Below are 24,965 nucleotides of genomic sequence, written 5' to 3' on the forward strand. Positions count from 1 at the left end.
ATGGAGTGACCCACGTGCTCTGAAGAGCTGTGATTGGGAAGGAGGGGGAATTTCAAACCAAACCACGCAGTGGTTGCCTGGACACGGAGCCAGCGAAGCTTGCACACCCAGTTGCCGGAGGAGTGGCATCGGCTACGTTCTGTGCTCACAGGCTGAGCCCCAGCTCCCTTTCCTCCCCTCCTCTGTGGCTTCTCCTCAGGCCCCCAGGGAGGTGGGAGATCTTTCCTGTCCCTCTGCCCAACTTGCCAGAATACCAATCTCACCAGAGCCGGAGAGATATCACCCCACAGAACACAAGATGAGTGTGGGCAGGCACCGCTGTCTTGGTTAGGCATCTCCTTCTAGATCAGGGCAGCTGTATTATCTATGGCCCTGGGCTAGGGCATTATGTACCTGTGGGCAGAGCTAGGAAAACGGGCAAAAGGCTCCAAACTAGGACCATCAGGCAGCCGGGTCCTGCCCTCCGCGCACAGTGGGTCCTCGAATTCTTGGACTCCCAGCCCTCCTTCCCAGGCCTCCCTCCACAGGCTGGGCTCCATCTCCATCTGCTGAGCTCCTCTCCACCGCCCTTGAATCTTGCTGCCCTGACTGGCTGCGTGACCTTAAAGAAGGCATTTCCTCTTTCCATAAAGTGAAGGACTTGGACCCATCACTAAGACCTGTCTGGCTCTGAGGCTTGGTGACCTCAACACATTGCCCAGCCATCCAAAGAAATCAGTGCCCGAGCCAGAGTCCCCATCTCTAAGCTCCCTGGTCGTCGTTCTTGCCATTTGGCTGGGAAACCTCCTTCTAGCTGCCCCCATCTAGCCCGTACCCTGGGCCCAACTCTGCCCTACCCCTCTGCTGCTGACACTCAGCCCCGTCCTATCTCACAGTTGGATGCAGGACCCAGGCCAAGGAGTAGGAAGGACACTGTGCAAGAGGAACCAGGCTGGTCCTGGGGGCAGGGGCCCTGAGGGCAGCAGTGTCAGGGGCCAGGAGAGCACGGAGTCAGGGGAGACGGGGAGCAGAGGGCCAGGGCCCTGCCTGCCTGAGGTCATGGTGGTCGTGGTCAGTTCCCTCTCCTGCCAGCTGTGGAATGTGAGGCCTGGCCTGGGAGATATTTTGGCTGTACTTGGAGCCATCCCCGCCCCCTGGAATCAGACCCTGCTCACTCCATGCCATAACAATGACAACCACTTCCAATTGTTTCCTAGCTGGAGGTGGCGGGGAGGGGAGCACGGTTTGGGAAGGGGGGGGGAGCCTGGGGGAAATGCTTCTAGTGACAACAGTCCTTTCTAAATCTGGCTGGGGACTGGGTGCAGGTGGGGGTGGGGGGCGCCCTGCTGCCCCATATATACAGCCCCTGACCAGGTCACTTCCACAGCTCTCTCCTGCACTCTGTCTTCTTTCCTTGCTGCTCTCAGGTAAGAGCGTAGAGCTGGGGGCCTTTCTCTGGGAAAAGGGGCCCCAGGTTTCGAAAGGAGCTCCCTAGGAACAGCAAGCTGTATGCAGGGCTTCATGCAGAGTGCCAGGTCCGGTCACTGAGCACACATGGGAAGGTCTAAACATGCATGTCTGTGCCAGGGGAGTGGGGGGCTCATGTGTTACAGGGGGAGGTGCGTGTATCTGAGCATGTGGGACCGGAATGCACAAGAGGGGTGTGTGTGTGTGTGCGCGCGCGCGTGTGTGGTGTCTGAGTGCATGGTGAGGGAGGCTATGTACCTCACTGCCTAAGACACAAAAATATCAGCTGGGAGACATGTTTATGATCAGGCCCGAGGACAGGTAGGTCCATCTGTGGGGAGGGGCAAGAGGATGGCGGAGGACGATTGTTTAGGAAGTGTGCGCGTAAATGCTAGGCTTGCGATGTGTAGCTACCCACGTCCATGCACGTGGAGGGGCTCGTGTGCACAACTAGGAGTCGAGCCCACTGCCGTGTGTGTGCCCCCTGCAGAAGTTGTCCCCAGGCACAGGCACGTGGTGTGGCTATTCCTGTCTTCGTACCCTTGACACTGTACTTGTGCTGTATACATACTGAATGTGCACGTCTGTTGTGGAGAGCGTTCGGCTGTACCATGGGTCTGTCTACGAGAAGAGACCCACAGCGGCTCCTCTCTGACAGTGTTCACCACAACTGACGATAAAACGGGGACAGGAAGGATGAGAACTGGCTTTGGAGTCCTGAGACTGGGGTTCAAGTCCTGGCTCCACCACTTATTGTTACGTGTTCTTGGACAAGCAAGCGGGTTAACCTAGATTTCCTCCTCTGTAGAATGGGGTGAGGACTGAGTAGGAGCACGTGCATAAAGGTGCTCTGTAGGCTGTAAAGCCCCAAAATGTGACCACTGGTTGTACATCAGGTGGCTCAAAAAGGCAAGCTTCACTAGATGGGGGTAGGCAAGGGTGGGGTCATCTGCCAGGAGTGAGGAGTGAGGGGCTCATTGAGTTGACATCAGGAACCTGGGCGGGGAAAGCAAGAGAGAGGACAGGACCAGAGAAGCCACCACCACTGCCCACCCACGTTCATGCCTGAGACGGAGGGAAGATGAAGGGCGGGGCCAGGGCGAGGCAGGGAAGTAGTCCTCACCAGCCAGCCTTCCTTCTCTCCAGGCCCCAGCCAGCTTGACCCCCTTTCCTCTCGAAGGCACATCCGAGAAGCCAAGGTAAGGAGAGCTGAAGATGGGGTGTGGGGGATCTGGGAAGACACACAACTTTAGTTTCTGCCTTGCCTTGGGAGCATGGCTTGGTGGCCAGGAGTTCTTACCTGTGACTAGTGAGGGAGCCAGGGAGGGATGAGGCTCAGAGACAGGTACGGTGGGTATAGTTAGCTTCCTGCTCGCAGAAGCCGGGGACACTCCTCGCTCCTCTAGGAGACCCCCAGCCAGGACAGACGTTAGCCTCCCCGCTCTGCCCCGACAGGTTTGCTAGGGAGTTCTCAGGCTAGAGGATGAGCTCAAGGAACGAGGGACTCTCGGTGACCCCTCCTGAGCCCTGAGCACAGTGCTAGGCTTCGGGGCTCCTGCTGAAGGGGAGAGCCCCGAGAGGGGAGTGGGGGGGAGGGCAGTCAGCTCCTTTTCCCTCCCGCTGCAGGCCCAGCCATGGGGGATGCAGAGATGGCTGCGTTTGGGGAGGCCGCCCCCTACCTGCGCAAGTCGGAGAAGGAGCGGCTGGAAGACCAGACCAGGCCTTTCGACCTCAAGAAGGATGTCTTCGTGCCTGATGACGTAGAGGAGTTCGTCAAGGCCAAGATTTCGTCTCGAGAGGGTGGCAAAGTCACCGCCGAGACAGAGCGTGGCAAGGTAGGTGGCAGGGCCGGTGTGAGAGGCCACCATAGATGCCCCCCACACCTGGGTGGCCAGAGAGGGGTGCCACCAGGATTGCCCTTCCTCTGGGTAGGGACCTACTCCCTCCAAATAGCCCTTCTCGTCCCCAGCATCCGGTCTTTCTTCTCTGGGACCCTGGGTCCTTATCTCATGAGCATCATCGTCCTGTAACTTGCCCAAATCCTATCCCTGCTGAGGGGGCTGACAGCAGGGCCTGCACATGGGCTGTTGCAGACGGTGACCGTGAAGGAGGACCAGGTGTTGCAGCAGAACCCACCCAAGTTCGACAAGATCGAGGACATGGCCATGCTGACCTTCCTGCACGAGCCCGCGGTGCTCTACAACCTCAAGGAACGCTACTCAGCCTGGATGATCTACGTGAGTGCACCCCGGGACATCCCTCTGAATCTAGTGGCTTCCTGCTCCACGTAATTCCACCTCCTGGAGTCCCGAGAGTTTCTGTCTTTTGTGCCCAGGCAGTATTGCACTCTGTCCCAATCCTTGCATCCTTGGTGCAGTTCTAATACCCTGAGGGCTGGGATTGCTCAGATTGAGCGCGTTCATATGTTTTCCTTTCTCTTCCTCTCCTAAGACCTTTCTGTAACTCCGAAAACCGCCAACCCTCCCCCTTCATCACTGGCAACTCACTCCTCGTTTTCCTCCCCTAGACCTACTCGGGCCTCTTCTGCGTCACCATCAACCCCTACAAGTGGCTGCCGGTGTACAACGCCGAGGTGGTGGCTGCCTACCGGGGCAAGAAGAGGAGCGAGGCGCCGCCCCATATCTTCTCCATCTCTGACAACGCCTACCAGTACATGCTGACAGGTGACAGGCCCCAAGCAAAGGGTTTCCAGAGGGCCCTTCCTCCTCTGGAGGGGTTCAGGCCGCTGGGAGTTGCCGAAGAGAGGCAGGGAGCTGGGGCGGGTTGGGGGGTGGGGGAAGCCAGATGGAGCATCTTATGTGGCTCCTGACTTTTCCTCCCCATTTTCCCCCCACCAGACAGAGAAAACCAGTCCATCCTGATCACGTGAGTGTGGCTCCTACCCGTTCCCTTCCAGAATCTCCCTGAGCCCAGCCCCTATGAGGACCACAGCCCCTGTGCATAGACCCACAGTTCTCTTTCCCTCCACCTTCATGCCAGCTCTGATTTCTTCTCTGGCCTTCACCCTGACCTCTCCTTGCTCTCCCCCTTCCTTTCTGCTTCCCATCCCTCTCTTATTTTTTCCTCTCCCATCTCCTTCACTCACGCCCCTCCAGCTCATCACTCCTTTATCCATAATCCCAGTAACACCACATCTTCTTCACCTCTTCATTTTCTTTCATCGTTCCCTTCGCAAACCTTCCCCATTCTTCCAGCCCCACCCATTCTTTTCCAAAACAGCCCAGGCCCATCTCCTCTGATTGACCTTGCCCAGTTAAGACCAGGTTCCACCTGCCCAAATCCACACCTTCTTTCAGCATCCTTCCTGGTTGCTACCCTTGACCATATGTACGTCAGAGTACAGCTGTGTGTTTGAGATGCATATTACCTGGTGGCTTCCTGCTTCAGGGCTCCCCCTGCCAAGTAAAACTAGGCAATCTCTCCTGACTTTAGGCTTGTTGGTCTCAAACAATGTTTGTTCACTGCCTAATAAGCCCAACTGTCCCAACAGTGGAGAATCCGGGGCAGGGAAGACGGTCAACACCAAGAGGGTCATCCAGTACTTTGCTGTCATTGCCGCTATTGGCGATCGCAGCAAGAAGGAGCAGGCCTCAGGCAAGGTAGGCCTACTGTCCTCCAGGGGCCTGCACTGCAAAAGGGAGGAGGAGGCCTCTCACCCGCCACCCTTCTTGACCTCTGCAGGGCACCCTGGAGGACCAGATCATCCAGGCCAACCCCGCCCTGGAGGCCTTTGGCAACGCCAAGACCGTCAGGAATGACAACTCCTCCCGCTTTGTGAGTGGTCCCTGACTTTGGACTTGGGATTTGGGCTGGTCAAGGGATGGTGTCAAGTATGAGCCTTCCCTCAACTCATCACCACTCTTCTCCACCTCTCCAGGGGAAATTCATTCGAATCCATTTTGGGGCCACCGGAAAGTTGGCGTCTGCAGACATAGAGACCTGTGAGTGCCAGGGATCTGCTAGGGCTCAGCCTGAGCTCATCCTCATTCTAACCATCTCCGTTTCAACCTCCCTCTTTGTCTTTCTCTAGGGCCCTGCCCCTCAGGCTCTCTCCCTCTCTCCACCTCTGTGTCTCTAGGTCTATATATTCGTCTCCTTCTGAGACTTCCTCTGGTCTTTCTCCATCACTGTCTCTGCACATCTGTGTGTCTTTCTCTGGGACTTTTCTTGGAGATCATTTCTCTCCTTCTGGGACTCCATCTCCATCTCTGTGTGTCTGTGTATGCGTCTCTCTCCCTCTCTTGTCTCCCTCTCCCTCTGTCCTTTTCTCACTACATTTATCATTCCTTTTTCTCTATTTCCTTATACTTAAATCCCAACCTTTTCTTCCTCTCTTTCTTCTCCCCTACTATTCACAGACCTTCTGGAAAAGTCCAGAGTTATTTTCCAGCTGAAAGCAGAGAGAGATTATCACATTTTCTACCAAATCCTGTCTAACAAAAAGCCTGAGCTGCTGGGTGAGTCACAGCTACCAACCGAGACCAACTATCTCCATGGCAACCTGGTCACCTCGGCTTGTGGCTGCTTGTTGACAGGCCCTGGGTTTATGGCACTGCTGGATTCAGTTCTGTGGGATGTAGGACCCTGTTAAGCCCTGTTCATGTGCTTTTCTGTCATGTGGCAGATAGCCCCAGGGAGGGCCAGGGGTTTGCACTCACATTCTAACCACGTCTTTCTCCCCCGCCAGACATGCTGCTGATCACCAACAACCCCTATGACTACTCATTTATCTCCCAAGGAGAGACTACTGTGGACTCAATTGATGATGCAGAGGAGCTTATGGCCACTGATGTAAGTGCGTGAGGACCCAGCTGAGAGGCGAGGGGATTGGCAGTCAGGGGTAAATGGGGCCAGTTCACTGGCCCACGAATAGAGCTAAGACACTGGCTGGCTGTTGTTCAACGTGGTACGGCCCTCCCTGAGGACCAGAATGTGCCCTATGACCAGGATGTGCTGGGGTACAGGTGTGGTTAAGACAGGGCAGGCCAGTACTTGGTGTTTTCAATCAAAGCAGAGAGGGTTGAAAGCCATGGGACAGAGAAGCAGACAAGCAAAAAAGCAAGGCATTACCAAGGGAAACGGGGTAGTGGTGGTCACGCAGATGCCGTGGGCCTGGGGCAGGCTGTCAGGTAAAGAACGGGTATAGACACATATGAAAGGTCCAGGCGGGGAAGCAAGGGGAGGGCCTAGAAGAGGGGTAACAGTAGGAAACATGAGTGGGCAACCCTCAGCACCTCCAGCGCACAGCCTGACCACTGACGCTGGGGCTGAGGCAGTCCACACCCCACCCAGCTCTTGTACCTCCCGTCTCAGTTTTGGAGTTCCCCACTGGGGACGGGAGTCTCAGAGCTCACAGGGATTCGGGAGACAAGATCTCTCTCCAGTTCAAGAGGGGTCTCACTTACCTGCCATACTTCCATTTCTGGCTTCCACCAATACGGGCCTGCCTACAGAGTGCCTTTGATGTGCTGGGCTTCACATCAGAGGAGAAGAACTCCATGTACAAGCTGACGGGAGCTATCATGCACTTTGGAAACATGAAGTTCAAACTCAAGCAGCGAGAGGAGCAGGCTGAGCCAGATGGCACCGAAGGTGGGAGTCAGGGATGCGGGGAGCAGCTGTGGAGCCCCTGAAGCCTACCTCTGCAGAGGAGTCATCGCATCCTTTACCAGCTTTGCTACCTGCCCTTTCCTTCCAGAGGCCGACAAGTCCGCCTACCTCATGGGGCTGAACTCAGCTGACCTGCTCAAGGGGCTGTGCCACCCTCGGGTGAAGGTGGGCAACGAGTACGTCACCAAGGGGCAGAATGTCCAGCAGGTGGGTCACCTTCCGAAGTTAAATGGGGGGTTAGCATGGTGCAGTGGGAGCTTTGCAACTCACTCTTTCCTACCACTCTCTCATCGGGGCCTCTCCTCCACCTTCCAGGTGGTGTACGCCAGGGGGGCGCTGGCCAAGGCCGTGTACGAGAAGATGTTCAACTGGATGGTGACGCGGATCAACGCCACCCTGGAGACCAAGCAGCCGCGCCAGTACTTCATAGGCGTCCTGGACATTGCCGGCTTCGAGATCTTCGACGTGAGTGGGGAGCCCCGGGGCTGGGAGAACAGTAACTCACTGGTTCGCACAGGCAGCCACCGCTGGCTGAGCCGGCTGCAGGCCAGGCGCGGGGACGGCGGTGTGCTCTGGTGGAGACGGTCATGTGTCTTCAGGGCGCCCTCCCTCCCCGCCCTGACAGGGAACGGGAGGGGCCAGCTGCACCCCTTGCCGGGCTGGACGCGGCCCTGGGCGCACCGCATGGGCCACGGACAGCTGCCCGCCTGACCCGCTCCCCTCCCCCACCCCCCGCTCTGTAGTTCAACAGCTTTGAGCAGCTCTGCATCAACTTCACCAACGAGAAGCTGCAGCAGTTCTTCAACCACCACATGTTCGTGCTGGAGCAGGAGGAATACAAGAAGGAGGGTATCGAGTGGGAGTTCATCGACTTCGGCATGGACCTGCAGGCCTGCATCGACCTCATCGAGAAGGTGCCGCTTCGGCCCCTCCGCCTGAACTCTCCACTCACACCCCACATGCATGAACGGCCCAGAAAAGTGGCAGACCCCTCTCCCTTCTGGGAGATCCAGACAGCAGAAGAAGCCCGAGCCCTAGTTCCCAGAACCTTGCAGGAGAGGGTGGTGCCTGGGAGAGCTGAGTTTTCAGAGGCTTGAGAGTGGACACACGGAGGACGGGCACCTCAAGGATGGCCTCCCATACCAGTGTGCTTGCGGCCCTGGTTTACCCATCAAGGAGCAGGAAGTTTGAGGGTGGCACAGGGGCGCATAAGAGAACACCTATTTTCAACCCCATCATCTCAGGGATCTGGGCGATGGAATGGTGTGTAAAGCACCTGTAGCATCCACATTCCCAGACTTTCACAAAGGTCCCTCCGAAATCAAACAAAGTCCCACCTTGGGAAGGCTTGAACAGGTGTCAGTCAATAGATAACTGTACTCAGAGCTGACACTGATACCTAATACCCAAAGGAGCATCTCCATTTGCAAATACTGACCCTAGAGCAGGGTCCATCTCCATCTGCTTAAAGCAGGCTCAGTGATGCTCTCCCCTCCACCCTCAGCCCATGGGCATCATGTCCATCCTGGAGGAGGAGTGCATGTTCCCCAAGGCCACTGACATGACCTTCAAGGCTAAGCTGTTTGACAACCACCTGGGCAAGTCCAGCAACTTCCAGAAGCCACGCAACATCAAGGGGAAGCCGGAAGCCCACTTCTCCCTGATCCACTATGCCGGCACGGTGGACTACAACATCATAGGCTGGCTACAGAAAAACAAAGACCCCCTCAACGAGACGGTGGTGGAGTTGTACAAGAAGTCCTCGCTCAAGTTGCTCAGCACCCTGTTTGCCAACTATGCTGGGTTTGACACACGTGAGTGGAGACTGGGACCCAGGGGACTGGGAGAAGGACTTCTGCCGTGGTTCTGAGGCAGGTCATGTGCTACACCCCACCACTTCCATGTTAGGCTGGGCCCCAAGCTTTACAGGTTCAGTGAGATAGAATTGGGTGGAGAAGCTGAGGCACCCACAATGAAGACCCTGGCCTGCAGGCTAAATGTGAAGAGAGGTTGTGATTCCTCACCCCCTGTCCAGACTCCCCACGTGCACACTCGTCCCATTTTCTCGACTCTCCTTCCCACAGCTATCGAAAAGGGCAAAGGCAAGGCCAAGAAAGGCTCATCTTTTCAGACCGTGTCAGCTCTGCACAGGGTGAGCATGTGGCCCAGCGCCACCCCAGTCCCGCTTGCCCCCTGCCTGGTTCATCCCCAGCTCCTGCCCCTCAGTCTCTTCAGGCCCTTCCTGATCCTGTCCACCCTGTCTTCTCTCCCCTTCATCTGCTGGCCTCGTCTCCCACTCCTTTCTCATCTCACCTCACTTCACTGTCGCTCCTGCCTCCCATCCTCTCCCTCTCCACGCCTCCCCTAGCCCTCCTTTATCCTCTAGTTCCTCGAGTTCTCTCTGTCTCTCTTTCCCTTCCTTCCTCTCCGCTCACTTCTCTTTCTTTCCCTTTCTTTACTTTTCCCTCTTGGGTTTTGGGCCACAGGAGAATCTGAACAAGCTGATGGCCAACTTGCGCTCCACACACCCCCACTTCGTGCGGTGCATCATCCCCAATGAGACAAAGTCTCCAGGTAAGCCCAAGAAGTCGGGCCCAGCCCAAGGTTGAGACGCGTTGCCCCGGGGTCAGGGCCTTCTAGGTCACCTCCTGAGCTCCCACCATGGAGTTTTCCAAATCCCACTCTTCTCCTCCCACTGCCCATGGAGTCTCACACACTACCTCCCAACTCGGCCACAGTGCTGCCTTACATTTGGAATGTGTAGCTCAGAGTAATGTGCAAGGCACTCTGATGGACATTACCTCACTAGTGCCTTACAACCGCTGGTGACACGTGTAAGGATTGTTTATCCCTTTCTGAATGAATCATAAGGAGATGGAGGAGTTCAGGTGCCTAGGTTCAAGGCCTGGCTCTCTTCTGATCAGTTCAGTGACCTCGGTCAAGTCCCTTAACCTGTCCGGGCTTATTTTATTCTCTAAAAAATGGGCTATATTTGCCCTGGCTATCACCTATGATAATAGGCATAAACCATCTAAAATAAGGACCGTGAAAGCCTTTCGGTTATTCTCAAAACACGGCTAGGAAAAAATACTGACTTGCTAAGGTTATAGGCCAGTACGTGGCAGAGCCAGGATCAGAACCCAGAACCCTTGGCTGTTAGTCCCGTGCTCTCTCAACACACTCCTCTCTCTTCCCCTCCTGCCACAGGGGTGATGGACAACCCCCTGGTCATGCACCAGCTGCGCTGCAATGGCGTGCTGGAGGGCATCCGCATCTGCAGGAAGGGCTTCCCCAACCGCATCCTCTACGGGGACTTCCGGCAGAGGTGGGTACCAGGGCCCCCCAGGGCTCAGGGAACAGGGGGAGCATAGGCAGCCTCAGGTGGGAGGGGAGTCTTCAGGTGGCCTCAGATTCTCTGGGCAGAGCAGATCAGTGCAGAACGTGGGTAACTACGGGCACCTCCCTCCCAGGTACCGCATCCTGAACCCGGCAGCCATCCCCGAGGGCCAGTTCATTGACAGCAGGAAAGGGTCAGAGAAGCTGCTGGGCTCCCTGGACATTGACCACAACCAGTACAAGTTCGGCCACACCAAGGTGAGGAAAGGGAAGAAACAAACTGATTACAGGAAGACCTGTCTTGTCCTTTGACTCCTCACCTCATGGCTCCTTTCCTTTTACCAACCATCTCAGGAACATTACTGAACCACGTGCTAGCCCTCCCCATGGACCAGACAGCACTGCTCCCCCATGCCAGCTCCAGCTGCCATTGACCTCCTTCCTCCAGTTCTTTCCTGCATTGTTAGCCTCTCTAAGATAAGCACCCCCTCTTTTCCATCCTGCCTGTCCTAGTCATGTCCACACACACCTTCTCCACAGGTGTTCTTCAAGGCGGGGCTGCTGGGGCTGCTGGAGGAGATGCGGGACGAGAGGCTGAGCCGCATCATCACCCGCATCCAGGCTCAGTCCCGGGGTGTGCTCTCCAGAATGGAGTTCAAGAAGCTGTTGGAACGCAGGTGAGAGATCTCAAAAGGAGGTTCTCAGGTCTCTAAGGCCCAGGTTGGTTCAGGGCAGTATAAGGAGAAAGAGCACACCAGGTCTTCAAATGACAAAGGGGGCACGACACACATACAGACACAGGGTGGGCCTTGCTGTCGGAGTGTGGGATGGATGGAGGACAGGGCCATGACCCAGGAGCCAAGGCCTCAGGACGGGGAGGAGGGAGGAAGCTCTCTCACCAACCTTCTTGCTGTGCCCCTGCAGAGACTCCCTGCTGGTAATCCAGTGGAACATTCGGGCCTTCATGGGGGTCAAGAACTGGCCCTGGATGAAGCTCTACTTCAAGATCAAACCGCTGCTGAAGAGCGCAGAGACAGAGAAGGAAATAGCCCTCATGAAGGAGGAGTTTGGGCGCCTCAAAGAGGCTCTGGAGAAGTCGGAGGCTCGACGCAAGGAGCTGGAGGAGAAGATGGTGTCCCTGCTGCAGGAGAAGAACGACCTGCAGCTCCAAGTGCAGACGGTGAGGCTCCCGGGCCTCTGCTGGCTCTTCTGCCCTACACCTGCCCACATCCCCCACACACCCTGCACTTCCCCTCCCAGGGGCTCACCATCTTGTGCCCTCATAGGCAGAGGATTCTGGAATCAATACTTCCCAAGACCTCCAAAGAGGTCTCTTGAGGGAAAGAAAGGGAAAGGGAGAAAGAACTAACTTAAAAACATGGGCTTTCCACCAGGGTTCAACCTGGATCCACAGCTTAATAATTTTTCAACCTTGGGCAAACCATGCATTATCTTTGAGTCTCAATGTCCTCATCTCTAGATGGGAAATAAAGCCACCCATCTCACTAGGTTGTAAATATGTAAAGTGCTGGCATCAACAAACACAGTTCCCTCCCGTTGATGGAAGAACCAGAGGAAGAGGGCCAGATAAAGAGACTTCTGGTTCCCTTCCTCTCGGCTCTCATCCCCCAGTGCTCCCATCACATTGCCCTAAAACTCTTCCTCTCCCCATCCTTCTGAGGTTCTTCTCAGCTGGGGAGATCCTAGAGCTCCCCTCCTATAGTGAGGGTGGAGCCTGTCCCTCCATGCACTTGCCAGGACGAGGACCCCATCCACCAAACAGCCTCCCCTCTGTACCTTGCGCTCAGGAACAAGACAACCTGGCTGATGCGGAAGAGCGCTGCGACCAGCTGATCAAGAACAAGATCCAGCTGGAGGCCAAGGTGAAGGAGATGACCGAGAGGCTGGAGGACGAGGAGGAGATGAACGCCGAGCTCACGGCCAAGAAGCGCAAGCTGGAAGACGAGTGCTCTGAGCTCAAGAGGGACATTGATGACCTGGAGCTGACGCTGGCCAAGGTGGAGAAGGAGAAGCACGCCACAGAGAACAAGGTGAGGGCAGCTCCCTCTGGCTCCAGCCCAAGTCTCCTCAGGATTCCCAGACCTGAGTGTGGCCCAGGTCCTTGGCATTGGAGGTCTCCACAGATGTCTCCAGGTTGGTGACCTTTGACCCTAAAGGGGATGGGGTTCTTGGTCAACAGGTGAAGAACCTGACAGAGGAGATGGCTGGGCTGGACGAGATCATTGCCAAGCTGACCAAGGAGAAGAAAGCTCTGCAAGAGGCCCACCAACAGGCCCTGGATGACCTTCAGGCTGAGGAGGACAAGGTCAACACCCTGACCAAGGCCAAGGTCAAGCTGGAACAGCATGTGGACGATGTAAGTAGATTGTCACAAGGGCCTAGATATACCATGTCCATCTGTGCTTGTGTGTGCGTGTGTGTGTGTGTGTGTGTGTGTGTGTGTGTGTGTGTTTGGGGGGGTGGGGCTGGACAGTGCTCCCTCTCCTGACACCTTTCTAGAAGGGAGCTGGGGAATAGAAAAGGGGAGGGGTGATCAATTCTGATTTATATATCTTATCTTGCTGATGTGATCCACAGTAGAGATGGGCTTCCTTATTTCACTTGATGTTCAAGCCTAGATGTCTCTCCCTTCAACCACGGGATTTAGAGGGTTAACTTGTAAGAACATGAAACATTTTCTTGGGAATTTTGTGAAGCTCCTCAAGGATGATCTTTGGACTTCTAATATTTTAGCCAGGATCTGATCCTTAGTGATCATTGTTCTCACACGTAGTCCTTTGAGCATATCTCTACTGAATCACTCTTTATCACTCTGTGTTATCATTACTGAAGTATTCGTCCCAGCCATAGACTGGAAGCTGCCTTTAGGTGGGAACTTGGATTTATTCAATTTTGTGTCTATAGTGCCTAATAGGGGGCCTGGTATCCAGTAGGTGCTTATAGGATGCAGAATGAATGAACATAGCTTTGGGATTTCATCCCACAGTCATTCATTCAATCATTTATCAAATAGTTACTGAGCATCCCTCCATGCTAGGTGCTCTCACAGTCCCCTGGCAACAACCGGCCCATTCTGGGGAAGCTTTCCCAAGTCTTGACACCTCTCAGGATTCCTCAACCACAGAGGGACTTAGCTCCCAAATCACCAAATAAGGATGCTTGGCCTAACGGGGCACATTGGTCCTTTTCTCCGTCAGCTGGAGGGATCCCTGGAGCAGGAGAAGAAGGTGCGTATGGACCTGGAACGAGCCAAGCGGAAGCTTGAGGGAGACCTGAAGCTGACCCAGGAGAGCATCATGGATCTGGAGAACGACAAGCAGCAGCTGGATGAGCGGCTAAAAAAGTAGCGTGTTCCCCGCCCCATCGCCCTTCCTCCTCCCCCGCCCAGCAGACTGTTCCGCCCATGGCAATATTAGCTGAGCCAAGACATCCAACCTCAGAGGCAACAGCCTCATGCAGCCTCCATAAGTAGGTGCAAAACTGTGGGCAAAGCCTCCAGGAAGAGGGCTTTCCTCCCCCAGACACGCACATCAGGGCCCGGCAGGCCTCCCTGGCAAAAGTCTAACCCGGATCCCTCAAGCCCTCTCTTCCTGCTGGGCACTCAAAAGGGATGGAAAATAACAGCTCACCCCCTTTATACACAAGTCTCTTTGGAGACCAGTTGCTTAACACGGAGGAAAGCTCCACACAAAAGCCTCTCAGGTAAATCCTTTCAGGTCCTTCACGGAGAGCCCAGAGGACCGCAGAGAAACGGCTCAGCCACCACGTGTGAGCAGGGCACGGTCTGGCTACTTCTTTGTTCAGTGATCTTGTGGTTCCAATTCTTATTGCAAGATCTTCAAAAATGTGTAGGTCCACTTTTCACACCTGGCGAACAGTGAGTCTGTGGGGCATTTCTGGATGATCAAAGATCTTACGGTGCTTTAGGGTCAGGACTATGAAAGGCTGTGAAACTCATCCTGGTCTACAGTCTCACCAGGAAATCTTCACACTTCCCCAGGCACAGTACTTGCTGAATGAATGAATAAATATATGATCCCAGTGATCCTCAAACCACCTTTTAAGAATGGTACTTGGGGCTTCCCTGGTGGCGCAGTGGTTGAGAGTCCGCCTGCCGATGCAGGGGACAAGGGTTCGTGCCCCGGTCCGGGAAGATCCCACATGCCGCGGAGCGGCTGGGCCCGTGAGCCATGGCCGCTGAGCCTGCGCGTCCGGAGCCTGTGCTTCGCAACGGGAGAGGCCACAGCAGTGAGAGGCCCGCGTACTGCAAAAAAAAAAAAAAAAAAAAAAAAAAAGAATGGTACTTGAACCCCACTTACCAAAGAGGAAAGGAAGGCTCAGAAAGGTTACCAAGTTGCCCAAAGTAACAGTGACAGAATTAGAGACCATCAGAGCTAAAAGGGGCCTTTGAGTCGACCTAGTCCAACGCCTTCATTTTATAGACCAAAGAAGGGAGCATCTCGGAGCCCAGGTCCTGTCACTCCACCTACAGTGCTCTTCCTGTTATATTTCCTATTGAACTTCAATCCTTCAGCAGGTGTTACACTTTCAGGGACCTTACAACAGCCCTGGAAGCTGGGGTTTTTTTGATGAAATTTTGCTCCTCGTTTGTTTCATTACCATCTCCAACCACGGGCAGGCCCTCCTGGAGCCCAACCAGCCTCCCTTGCCTCACCCTCCCTCCTTCCCCGCAGGAAGGACTTTGAGCTGAACGCCCTCAATGCAAGGATTGAGGATGAGCAGGCCCTGGGCAGCCAGCTGCAGAAGAAGCTCAAAGAGCTTCAGGTAAGGTCCCTGGGCTGATGCTCAGCCCCCCAACCCTCCTCCAGGCCGTTCTCTCCCAGCGTCACAGGCACTGGCTCTGTGTCTGTGAAGGGAGGTGCTGGGCCATCACAGTTCCCCTGTGGAGCACCTCGAGGAGGGCTGGCTGATCCAAGGATGACATAGGAAGAGATCTTGAAACACTCACGGGTCTGGGGACAGAAATCCCAGCTTCCTATATCAGCTGTGGTTCAGCTGGTGACTGTGGGTAGTCCACTGCCAATCTCTGGGTCTATATGTCCTCCCTTGTTCCCTGTGGCTTTTAAGGTCCCTTCAGCCCTGATGGTCTGTGACTTCAGTTCTTACCTCTAGAGTGAACGCTGTGTTGGGTCTTTAGTTGTCTGGTCAGACGAACGTGGCTCTCTCATTCCAACTTCTATTATTTTTGCCACAAAACTGCTTAAACTATCCCTGGAACACAGGTCTCTTTGTCCTTCTTCAAGAGCAAGCTTCAACCGCTTTCCTTCCAATAAAGACAATGTACAATGTTCCGGCCCAAACTCAGCTGTCCAAACCATCTCACCAAAATCCTGTTATTTCTACCTGTCCACTGGTGGAACTAAGCTGCCTGCTGTTCCAGACAGGCCAGGAGCCTTCTAGAGCCCTGGGGAGGGGGCTGTGATAGAGGGTTCAGGCGGTGGGTCTGAGCCCCCTGTACCCTGCCCAGGCGCGCATCGAGGAGCTGGAGGAAGAGCTGGAGGCCGAGCGCGCTGCCCGGGCCAAGGTGGAGAAGCTGCGCTCAGACCTGTCCCGGGAGCTGGAGGAGATCAGTGAGCGGCTGGAGGAGGCCGGCGGGGCCACGTCCGTGCAGATCGAGATGAACAAGAAGCGCGAGGCTGAGTTTCAGAAGATGAGGCGGGACCTGGAGGAGGCCACGCTGCAGCACGAGGCCACGGCGGCCGCCCTGCGCAAGAAACACGCCGACAGCGTGGCCGAGCTGGGCGAGCAGATCGACAACCTGCAGCGCGTGAAGCAGAAGCTGGAGAAGGAGAAGAGCGAGTTCAAGCTGGAGCTGGACGACGTCACCTCCAACATGGAGCAGGTCATCAAGGCAAAGGTGGGCCTCTGCTCTCCTCTCCCCTCCTCCCATTCCCTCCACCTGCCTCCACTTTCTGTCCGTGCCTCCTCTCTCTTCTTTGATGGTTCAGCTTCCTGCTTCCCTTCCTCGACCCAGTTCTTGGACCCTTTTGTTCCTCCATGCCTTTCTCTTCCCTTCTCCTTTAATTGCATCACTCACACCCCTTCAGCACCCCCTACATAGATCGTATGACTCCCCTTCCTGTCTCAGGCTAACCTGGAGAAGATGTGCCGGACCCTGGAGGACCAGATGAACGAGCACCGAAGCAAGGCCGAGGAGACCCAGCGTTCTCTCAACGACCTCACCAGCCAGCGGGCGAAGCTGCAGACCGAGAATGGTGAGCCCCATCCTAGTCTCCCAACTTCCTGAGCCACCACAGGCTTGGGTGCACACACATATCTCTCCAGAGAATGGGACCTGAGGGTTAGGGGAGGGGTTGGGGGAGAGAGGACTGACTGACCGTTGAGAGTTGAGCGTGCCTCGGTGCCTCTCCAGGTGAGCTGTCCCGGCAGCTGGATGAGAAGGAGGCGCTGATCTCCCAGCTGACCCGGGGCAAGCTCACCTATACCCAGCAGCTGGAGGACCTCAAGAGGCAGCTGGAGGAGGAGGTTAAGGTGAGGCCTGGACTCAGGGCACTTGGTCCAGCATACTGGCTGGCCTCGCATCCACATCACTTTCTTTCCTAAGAATGAGGCTTGCCATCTACCCAGTATTTTCCCATTTTCCAAAAGGGATAATAGCCCAGACTCTACCACGCGCCTCCTTAATCTATTCCCCATGCGGAGGCCCTCTGTCTTTCTGCTGCTGTCTCTGGAGGGCATGAAGTAAGGGTGCCCAGGTCGGGGGGAAGCGAGGTGAGGAAATAAACTAGGGAGATGTGATGGCCTTCACTGGGTATAGGTATGGGATGCAGAAACTGTACAAGTGGTCCTGGGATTAGCAGAGCAAGCTGAAAACTGCAGAAAGAAACTCCACTGGTTCCTGAAATTCTTAGCACTTTGCTGGGCTCATGAAAAAGGGAAACGACTATGACTTTTAAAAAAGGCCAGGTCTCAAATCCTAACCTGCCTCTTAGAGCTTGGTGACCTTGGGGAAATCAACAAACCTCTGTGAGCCTCCGTCTCCTTCCCTGTAAAACAGGGGTGAGGATGATAACGCCTGCTGCCGTGAGGAGCACGGGGGGGGACGGGCAGGAAGCATTTTGTAAATAGCGCAGTGCTGTACGGACTTTCTTTGCTTATAGTACTTAGTAAACCGTTCCAGGTCCACTAGGGATTTAGAGATAGGTGAGGCCACTAGGGTGTTAGTGCTGAAATTTAGGGTGAGGAGACGGGCAGGAACTGGAGTTGCATCACAGGGAAAGCTGAGCCCGCCTCCCGGTGCCGCCCCTCCCAGGCGAAGAACGCCCTGGCCCACGCGCTGCAGTCAGCCCGGCACGACTGTGACCTGCTGCGGGAGCAATACGAGGAGGAGACGGAGGCCAAGGCCGAGCTGCAGCGCGTCCTGTCCAAGGCCAACTCGGAGGTGGCCCAGTGGAGGACCAAGTATGAGACGGACGCCATCCAGAGGACCGAGGAGCTGGAGGAGGCCAAGTGAGTCCCGGGCGGCCTGCCTCTGGCTGAGGCCCCTGTGAGGGTAGGATGCAGCCCAGCCCACTCCTCAGTGGGTCTGGCCCAGGGGATGGATGCTTAGCTGTGTTTTGACCACACAGAGGACCCTGCCCTGGCCCCACCTCCTTCTCCTCTCAGGGAAGCTTTTTGCTCGCGTTATGTTTCTCATCCGAATATAAGACGAACAAAAGGTTTGTCTGAGGGCAGAGCGCTCCCACCTGGGGCAGGGTGCCATGGCAGGGGAGATGGGGGCGCTCAGAGCCCATGTGTCCTCCGTGTCTGCAGCCTAGAGCCTAGGGATGCCTCGCAAAGGGCCCTCCGGGTGCTGTGGGTCTTCACACCTCCCAGAACCTCTGCCTGCCCCGTTCTCAGCCCCTGGGCCTGTCCTCAGGTTTCTCCAACAATGCTTCTGAGTTTTCAAAGACTGTTTTGTACAAGCCTCACAATGTGTACCCTTGTCCAAATCCACACCCTCCATCCTCCCCACCCTCTCCCACCACTACCCCCTTCCCCCAACACGGGCAGGAAGAAGCTGGCCCAGAGGCTGCAGGACGCCGAGGAGGCCGTCGAGGCCGTCAACGCCAAGTGCTCCTCGCTGGAGAAGACCAAGCACCGGCTGCAGAATGAGATCGAAGACCTGATGGTGGACGTGGAGCGCTCCAACGCGGCCGCCGCGGCCCTGGACAAGAAGCAGAGGAACTTCGACAAGGTGGGCCCAGGCTGGGGACTCGCAGCCAGGGGCCAGAGCAGGCGGGCAGGCGGGAGTCAGGAACGTCCTCCCAGGAGGCAGAGGCTGGGAGGAGGCTGAGCCCAGGAGAGGGGCCTGGGCGCCCCTGGACGTGGGGCTGGGGCTGCCCGGTGAGCCGCGTCCCGTCCCCGCAGATCCTGGCCGAGTGGAAGCAGAAGTACGAGGAGTCGCAGTCGGAGCTGGAGTCCTCGCAGAAGGAGGCGCGCTCCCTCAGCACCGAGCTCTTCAAGCTCAAGAACGCCTACGAGGAGTCCCTGGAGCACCTGGAGACCTTCAAACGGGAGAACAAGAACCTGCAGGGTGCGGGCCCAGGCCGGGGGCGGGGGCGGGGGCGGGGCAGGGAGGGTCCGCACGTGGCGCCACCCAGCGGCTCCTAGAGGCGTGCCCCCCGTTGGAGCCCGGCTGCCCCCAGCTGAGCGGCCCGCCCCTCCCACAGAGGAGATCTCCGACCTGACTGAGCAGCTGGGCTCCAGTGGAAAGACCATCCACGAGCTGGAGAAGGTCCGCAAGCAGCTGGAGGCTGAGAAGCTGGAGCTGCAGGCGGCCCTGGAGGAGGCCGAGGTGCGCACACAGGGGTAGGGGGTGCGCAAGGGGTGGGAGAAGAAGCTGAGCTCTAGGCTGTGGTCCCTGTTCTCATCTCCCTTTGTTTTTGTTCACTGCTCAATTCTCAGAGCCTAGAACAGTGCCTGGCACATAGTAGGCACTCAACAAATATTGTGGAATGAATGAATGAACCCGGTCACTCAGTTCCCTTCACACAAACATTTTACCTATTACATCTTAGACAAGATTTCCTGTTTCACTCCCCCACCCCCCTTCCATCTCTGCCTCCCTCTTCGGGTTTTTACATTCTGTGCCTGATTGCCTCGGTTTCCTTAGCAACACCACTCTCTTCATTTTCCTCTTTGTCTTCATAGCTTGCTCTCCTCTGTGAGAGCCTGAATCACCTCCTCTTAGGCCTTTTTTTTTCTTTCTTTCAAATTCTCTTTTCTTCTTCCTCCTTCTGCTTCTTTGACTGAACCACTTACACCACTCTTGAACTCACTTTGTATCCACGATTCATGGACAGACCCCTGCCCCCATCCTGTTCCCTGACTTCCTCGGACCCTCTCTCCCCACCCCACTCCAGGCCTCCCTGGAGCACGAGGAGGGCAAGATCCTGCGGGCCCAGCTGGAGTTCAACCAGATCAAGGCAGAGATGGAGCGGAAGCTGGCAGAGAAGGACGAGGAGATGGAGCAGGCGAAGCGCAACCACCTGCGGGTGGTGGACTCCCTGCAGACCTCCCTGGACGCGGAGACGCGCAGCCGCAACGAGGCCCTGCGGGTGAAGAAGAAGATGGAGGGCGACCTCAACGAGATGGAGATCCAGCTCAGCCACGCCAACCGTGTGGCCGCCGAGGCCCAGAAGCAAGTGAAGAGCCTCCAGAGCTTGCTGAAGGTACCTGGTGACTCTTGGAAGCAGGAAGTCACCTCACCCAGAGAGGGGCGGTGGCCGAGTTGGGGGGTGGCATCCCATCACAGCACCAGATCCCTCCTGCCCCGGGGCCGTCGCAGGCACCTCCCACAGGTCCCACCTGAGCCACCGCCAGGGGCTCTCCGCAGCATCCAGTTCAGCTGACGGCCTTCTGATGGGCCAGAGCCCAGCTGCCTCTCTCACGCCCACTCTCGTGATGCGCAGGACACCCAGATCCAGCTGGATGACGCGGTCCGTGCCAACGATGACCTGAAGGAGAACATCGCCATCGTGGAGCGGCGCAACAACCTGCTGCAGGCCGAGCTGGAGGAGCTGCGGGCCGTGGTGGAGCAGACGGAGCGGTCCCGGAAGCTGGCCGAGCAGGAGCTGATCGAGACCAGCGAGCGGGTGCAGCTGCTGCACTCCCAGGTGAGAGGCCAGGAGAAACCTGCCGAGCAGCAGAGCCAGGACACCTAGCGATGCTCTGAATCAGATGGCCTGAGAAAGCATATGTCCAAGCACATGGATCATAAATTATTTCATCTCTGGGACCAGCTCGCCTCTGTTAGTCATGGCTGCAGAACCACAACCTTGAGAAAGGGGTCTACACTTAAAAGCTAAGAGTGTCATGGTGGATTGGTGGTGCCTGGCAAAATCACAAATCTGGGAGTCGTGGAATGCACGCTGTTATGTGATATCCTACCTCTAGAAGACAGCCAGCCTCAGCTTGCTGTATTAAAATGGACTTTTGGGCTTCCCTGGTGGCGTAGTGGTTGAGAGTCCACCTGCCGATGCAGGGGACACGGGTTCGTGCCCCGGTCCGGGAAGATCCCACATGCCGCGGAGCGGCTGGGCCCCGGAGCCACGGCCGCTGAGCCTGCACGTCCGGAGCCTGTGCTCCGCAACGGGAGAGGCCACAACAGTGAGAGGCCCATGTACCGAAAATAAATAAATAAATAAATAAAATGGGACTTTTGGAGTTGAAAGAAGCACAACTGCATCTACTTGCAAACCAAATTCTCCACAGAACACCATTTTTCTGCAATCCCATACACACTGTTTTCAGCTATACTCGGTAATGAGTTTTTACGTCCATCTCACTGCACTGCCCTGTGGAGTTTTGTTCTGTAATCTAGTACATATGGGAATGACATCACCCACGGATGTGGTCCTCTCTTCCTTACCCCACTCCTTCTATAACTATAATCGCTTCCAGGATACAGTCCCTTTAACCAAGTTTCTCCCATTTTCCTTGGAATATTTTCATACTCCTGCACAGACGTGTTACTACAGATCTCAGGAGTAGAACTACAGACCCTTTCCTGCTTGAAGTCTTTCTTCAGAGCCGAGTCCCTTTAGATATATTGTCTAGAATATATCTATTTTCATAGGAAAAGAGAAAGCAGGTGCAAAACAAGGAAAATACTAAGAACAAGACATGTTTTTAAAAAATGACCAGTTCTAATTTTCTCTGGGTAAAAGTGTAGAATCAGGCAGCAAAGCATACATTCAATAGTTTTCTTTGCCTTTATCTAGAACACCAGCCTCATCAACCAGAAGAAGAAGATGGAGGCAGACCTGTCCCAGCTTCAGGGCGAAGTGGAGGAGGCAGTGCAGGAGTGCAGGAACGCCGAGGAGAAGGCCAAGAAGGCCATCACGGACGTGAGTGACCGCTCCCCTTCTTGCCCTCCCCAAAAGACTCGAACCAGGCCTGTGGGTCCAGGCCAGGCCACTGTGCTGTAACAGCGGTGACTCTGCCACTCTGTGGGTTTGAGGGCCTCAGGGAGCAAACGGCAGGATGGGGGAAAGAGGTGATCCTTAATGGGGAAGAAGAGGCCCCGGGGTCCTGTTCTTTTACGCTCTCTGCCGTGCACAGGCCGCCATGATGGCGGAGGAGCTGAAGAAGGAGCAGGACACCAGCGCGCACCTGGAACGCATGAAGAAGAACATGGAGCAGACCATCAAGGACCTGCAGCACCGGCTGGACGAGGCTGAGCAGATCGCCCTCAAGGGCGGCAAGAAGCAGCTGCAGAAGCTGGAGGCCCGGGTGCGGGAGCTGGAGAATGAGCTGGAAGCCGAGCAGAAGCGCAATGCAGAGTCGATCAAGGGCATGAGGAAGAGTGAGCGTCGCATCAAGGAGCTCACCTACCAGGTGCGGGCGTGGCAGCTGCTCTGGGGCCAGGGCCTCTGCATTATGGCATGAAACCAGGGTGACAGCCACCCCAGAGGGATGAAGTGTTCTCTCTTAGCCTCTTACAGGTCAAGGAGTGAGAGTACAGCCCCTGGCTGCCCTGTTTCTACCTCTGCCTGACCCTGTTCTACCCTGAGTGTCCCCTGGCTCAGAGGGCAGTCTCTGAGCCCCTGGCCTTCAAGTTCCACCTCAGCATTCCCCCTCAGCCTTTCCGCTGCAGACACCAGAGCTCGAGCTAGAGCTCACCCTGCACAGATTACCAGAAAGCAAATATGTAGCCAAACCTTAGCCTGGCGTCATCACCACCAAAAAACACCAAACCATTTAAACGAATCTCAGAACTTTTCAGTTACTCAGGGAAGTGTAGACTTTAGCTCTTATGGTGTTTTCTAGAATCAGACTGTCAATCAGATTTTCTTTCCATTCCAATCCAGAGATTCGCCATCCCTCTATGCATACTTGTCCTTAACCTAGATCAAGTCAATGTCATTTCCCAGCAGCCCAGGAAACCCCGTCAGGCCTGCAGTCCCAGAGTTCCTGCCAGCACACGCTGGGTTCTAGAAACAGGGGGCTTACTCTCCATGGGCCCCCAGGACCCCCCAGGACCCCCCAGGGCCTGTGCACACACACAGTTTTGTGTGCAATTTCAGGGAGCCCATCCGCTCCCTAGACTCTTTCTTGGTACAAACCATTAAAAGTATTCATACCTTTTTGGGTAAGAAATTGTGAGGGGAACTCAAGTGTTTGGTGAGGATCCAGGAGTTGAAATGGGTCAGGATATTGCATTCAGGGTAAAGCCGATGAGTGGGGAAGGGGCTGCAGTGCTTCCCATGACCATGCCGTACTCACTTCTGCCCGACCCCCAGACGGAGGAGGACAGGAAGAACCTGCTGCGGCTGCAGGACCTGGTGGACAAGCTGCAGCTGAAGGTCAAGGCCTACAAGCGCCAGGCCGAGGAGGCGGTGAGTGACCCCGATGGGGCCCAGGCCTGGAGGAGGGGACAAGGAGCCGGCCCCCAGGCTGGGAGTCTAATAATCCCTGGCTCCTCTCGCCTCATCCCCCCGCCCCCCCGAACCCCCGCAGGAGGAACAGGCCAACACCAACCTGTCCAAGTTCCGCAAGGTGCAGCACGAGCTGGATGAGGCAGAGGAGCGGGCGGACATCGCCGAGTCCCAGGTCAACAAGCTGCGGGCCAAGAGCCGCGACATCGGCGCCAAGGTGGGTTTCCCGCATGGCAGCGCCCACACACACATCGGTCCCCTCGCCCCAGCATCCCTCCCCTTCATTCACCCCCACAGCTGAACCCCACGACCCCAGAGGCGGGGTAACTCAGTCCTCCACGATTTCTAGGCTTCTTCCCATTCTGACTACCAATGATTTTGTGAATCCCAGCCCTAGGGTGGTCAGCAAAGACCCCAACTGATAGACACCTAGTGTGTCCCAATTTCCCCCAACTGCTATTTCTACTTCTCTTCCACCTAGTTTAGGCCTTCAACCTTGTAATTCCAACCTAAGGTGCACCTCCCAGAGGACCCCTTGTCCTCACCCAGGAAGCATCCCTCCAGCTGACCCCAGAGCCCTACCCTCCAGGACTTGCCCTCCACACTGACCCCTAGGACCCATCTCCCACCACCAGGGGGCCTCCCTCAGGCCACACGGTGGTCCTGCCCCCATCGGTGCCCATCTCCCCTTTGTTGCCTGTGCCCATCCCTGCCCAACACCCACCTCTCCGGAGCTAGTTGGGACTTTGTTTCCTTTCCAAAGGGCTTGAATGAGGAGTAGCTGTGCCACATCTCCTTGATCTGCCCCGTCCTGAGGGTGCAACGAAGCTCCCAGTCCTGGAGCCTGGAGAGCAGCCCCTTTGGAGGAAGCAGAATAAAGCAATTTTCCTTGAAGTGAGATCCTGCCTCTAGACTTTTCTTCGCAGTCTGCCAGCCACAGGAACACAGGGACATGGACGCGGGGTGGGGGTGGGTGCTCCGGAGGAGGAGTCCAGACCCAAGAGGCCTCCCTAGGGAGCCTGTGAGGCTCTGAGCATCCTGGTGCAGCCCTGCCAGGTGCTCCCCTTCACTTCCTCCTCAGCAGGCGACACCTCTCCTGCCAGCCCTCTCCCTGGCCCAGAGACCCTGGGAGGTAAAGGAGATTTAGGGAGGCCCTTAAGGCTCTCCTAGAGCAAGTGAGCCCACCTGCATGGCCCTACACCCCAAATCTGATCAACACGACCCTCACCTCTGACAATACTGAAGCTGGGCTGTGGGGAGGAGGTTTGGTGTGTAAGGGTGCCCCCTGAGGCATGACCCACTTGGGCAGGTGGGCCCCCAGCCCCCGTCCGCGGCAGGTATCTGAGGGACACAAGGACTTGCATCCACAGCCCACCCCCTTCCAGACACGGCCTCCATGGTCTCCAACCACCTCCCCACCACGACCAGGAGAACTGTACCCTAGCCCACCTTCCTCTCCTCCTCACCTCCTCCCGGGGCCTGGCCCTTGGTCCAAGGCACTCCATTCTTCTCCCTCGTTACTTCCCACGGTAGCTTCCGTTCCCGAGACCCTCCTCGTCTGGTCTTGCTGGAAGACGGGGGTCCTTTGGCCAATTTAGAGCAGGCCATCTGGAGGGGAGGCAGGCAGAG

General features: G+C 56.2%; 1 protein-coding gene across 1 annotated transcript; it reads left to right on the plus strand.

Annotated features, from left to right (window-relative positions):
* Positions 1 to 3,072: 3,072 nt before the first annotated feature.
* On the plus strand, positions 3,073 to 24,236 carry LOC132420412 (myosin-7). The gene is made up of 38 exons (XM_069540448.1): positions 3,073 to 3,281; positions 3,540 to 3,683; positions 3,974 to 4,130; positions 4,305 to 4,332; positions 4,958 to 5,066; positions 5,149 to 5,241; positions 5,345 to 5,408; positions 5,826 to 5,924; positions 6,155 to 6,258; positions 6,921 to 7,059; positions 7,166 to 7,284; positions 7,393 to 7,542; positions 7,821 to 7,991; positions 8,582 to 8,891; positions 9,162 to 9,229; positions 9,564 to 9,651; positions 10,285 to 10,402; positions 10,548 to 10,671; positions 10,954 to 11,090; positions 11,338 to 11,593; positions 12,222 to 12,464; positions 12,614 to 12,790; positions 13,632 to 13,777; positions 15,129 to 15,219; positions 15,923 to 16,312; positions 16,544 to 16,670; positions 16,829 to 16,947; positions 17,729 to 17,925; positions 18,469 to 18,652; positions 18,826 to 18,991; positions 19,128 to 19,252; positions 19,821 to 20,129; positions 20,370 to 20,573; positions 21,681 to 21,806; positions 22,021 to 22,296; positions 23,202 to 23,297; positions 23,419 to 23,553; positions 24,100 to 24,236. Exons 1-38 carry the CDS (start codon positions 3,081 to 3,083, stop codon positions 24,115 to 24,117), a joined length of 5,808 nt encoding a protein of 1,935 aa, XP_069396549.1. The 5' UTR covers positions 3,073 to 3,080; the 3' UTR covers positions 24,118 to 24,236.
* Positions 24,237 to 24,965: the final 729 nt, after the last annotated feature.

This window comes from Delphinus delphis, chromosome 2, assembly GCF_949987515.2.
Source record: "Delphinus delphis chromosome 2, mDelDel1.2, whole genome shotgun sequence".
In the NCBI taxonomy this organism is placed as follows: domain Eukaryota; kingdom Metazoa; phylum Chordata; class Mammalia; order Artiodactyla; family Delphinidae; genus Delphinus; species Delphinus delphis.

What these genes read in the sequence shown, in the direction of transcription:
- LOC132420412 (XM_069540448.1), top strand. Translation starts at nt 3,081, where the DNA reads ATGGGGGATGCAGAGATGGCTGCGTTTGGGGAGGCCGCCCCCTACCTG. An exon ending in CCGGCTTCGAGATCTTCGAC is followed by an intron (nt 7,543 to 7,820) that starts GTGAGTGGGGAG and finishes CCCGCTCTGTAG; the next exon opens with TTCAACAGCTTTGAGCAGCT. An exon ending in TGCAGCTCCAAGTGCAGACG is followed by an intron (nt 11,594 to 12,221) that starts GTGAGGCTCCCG and finishes CCTTGCGCTCAG; the next exon opens with GAACAAGACAACCTGGCTGA.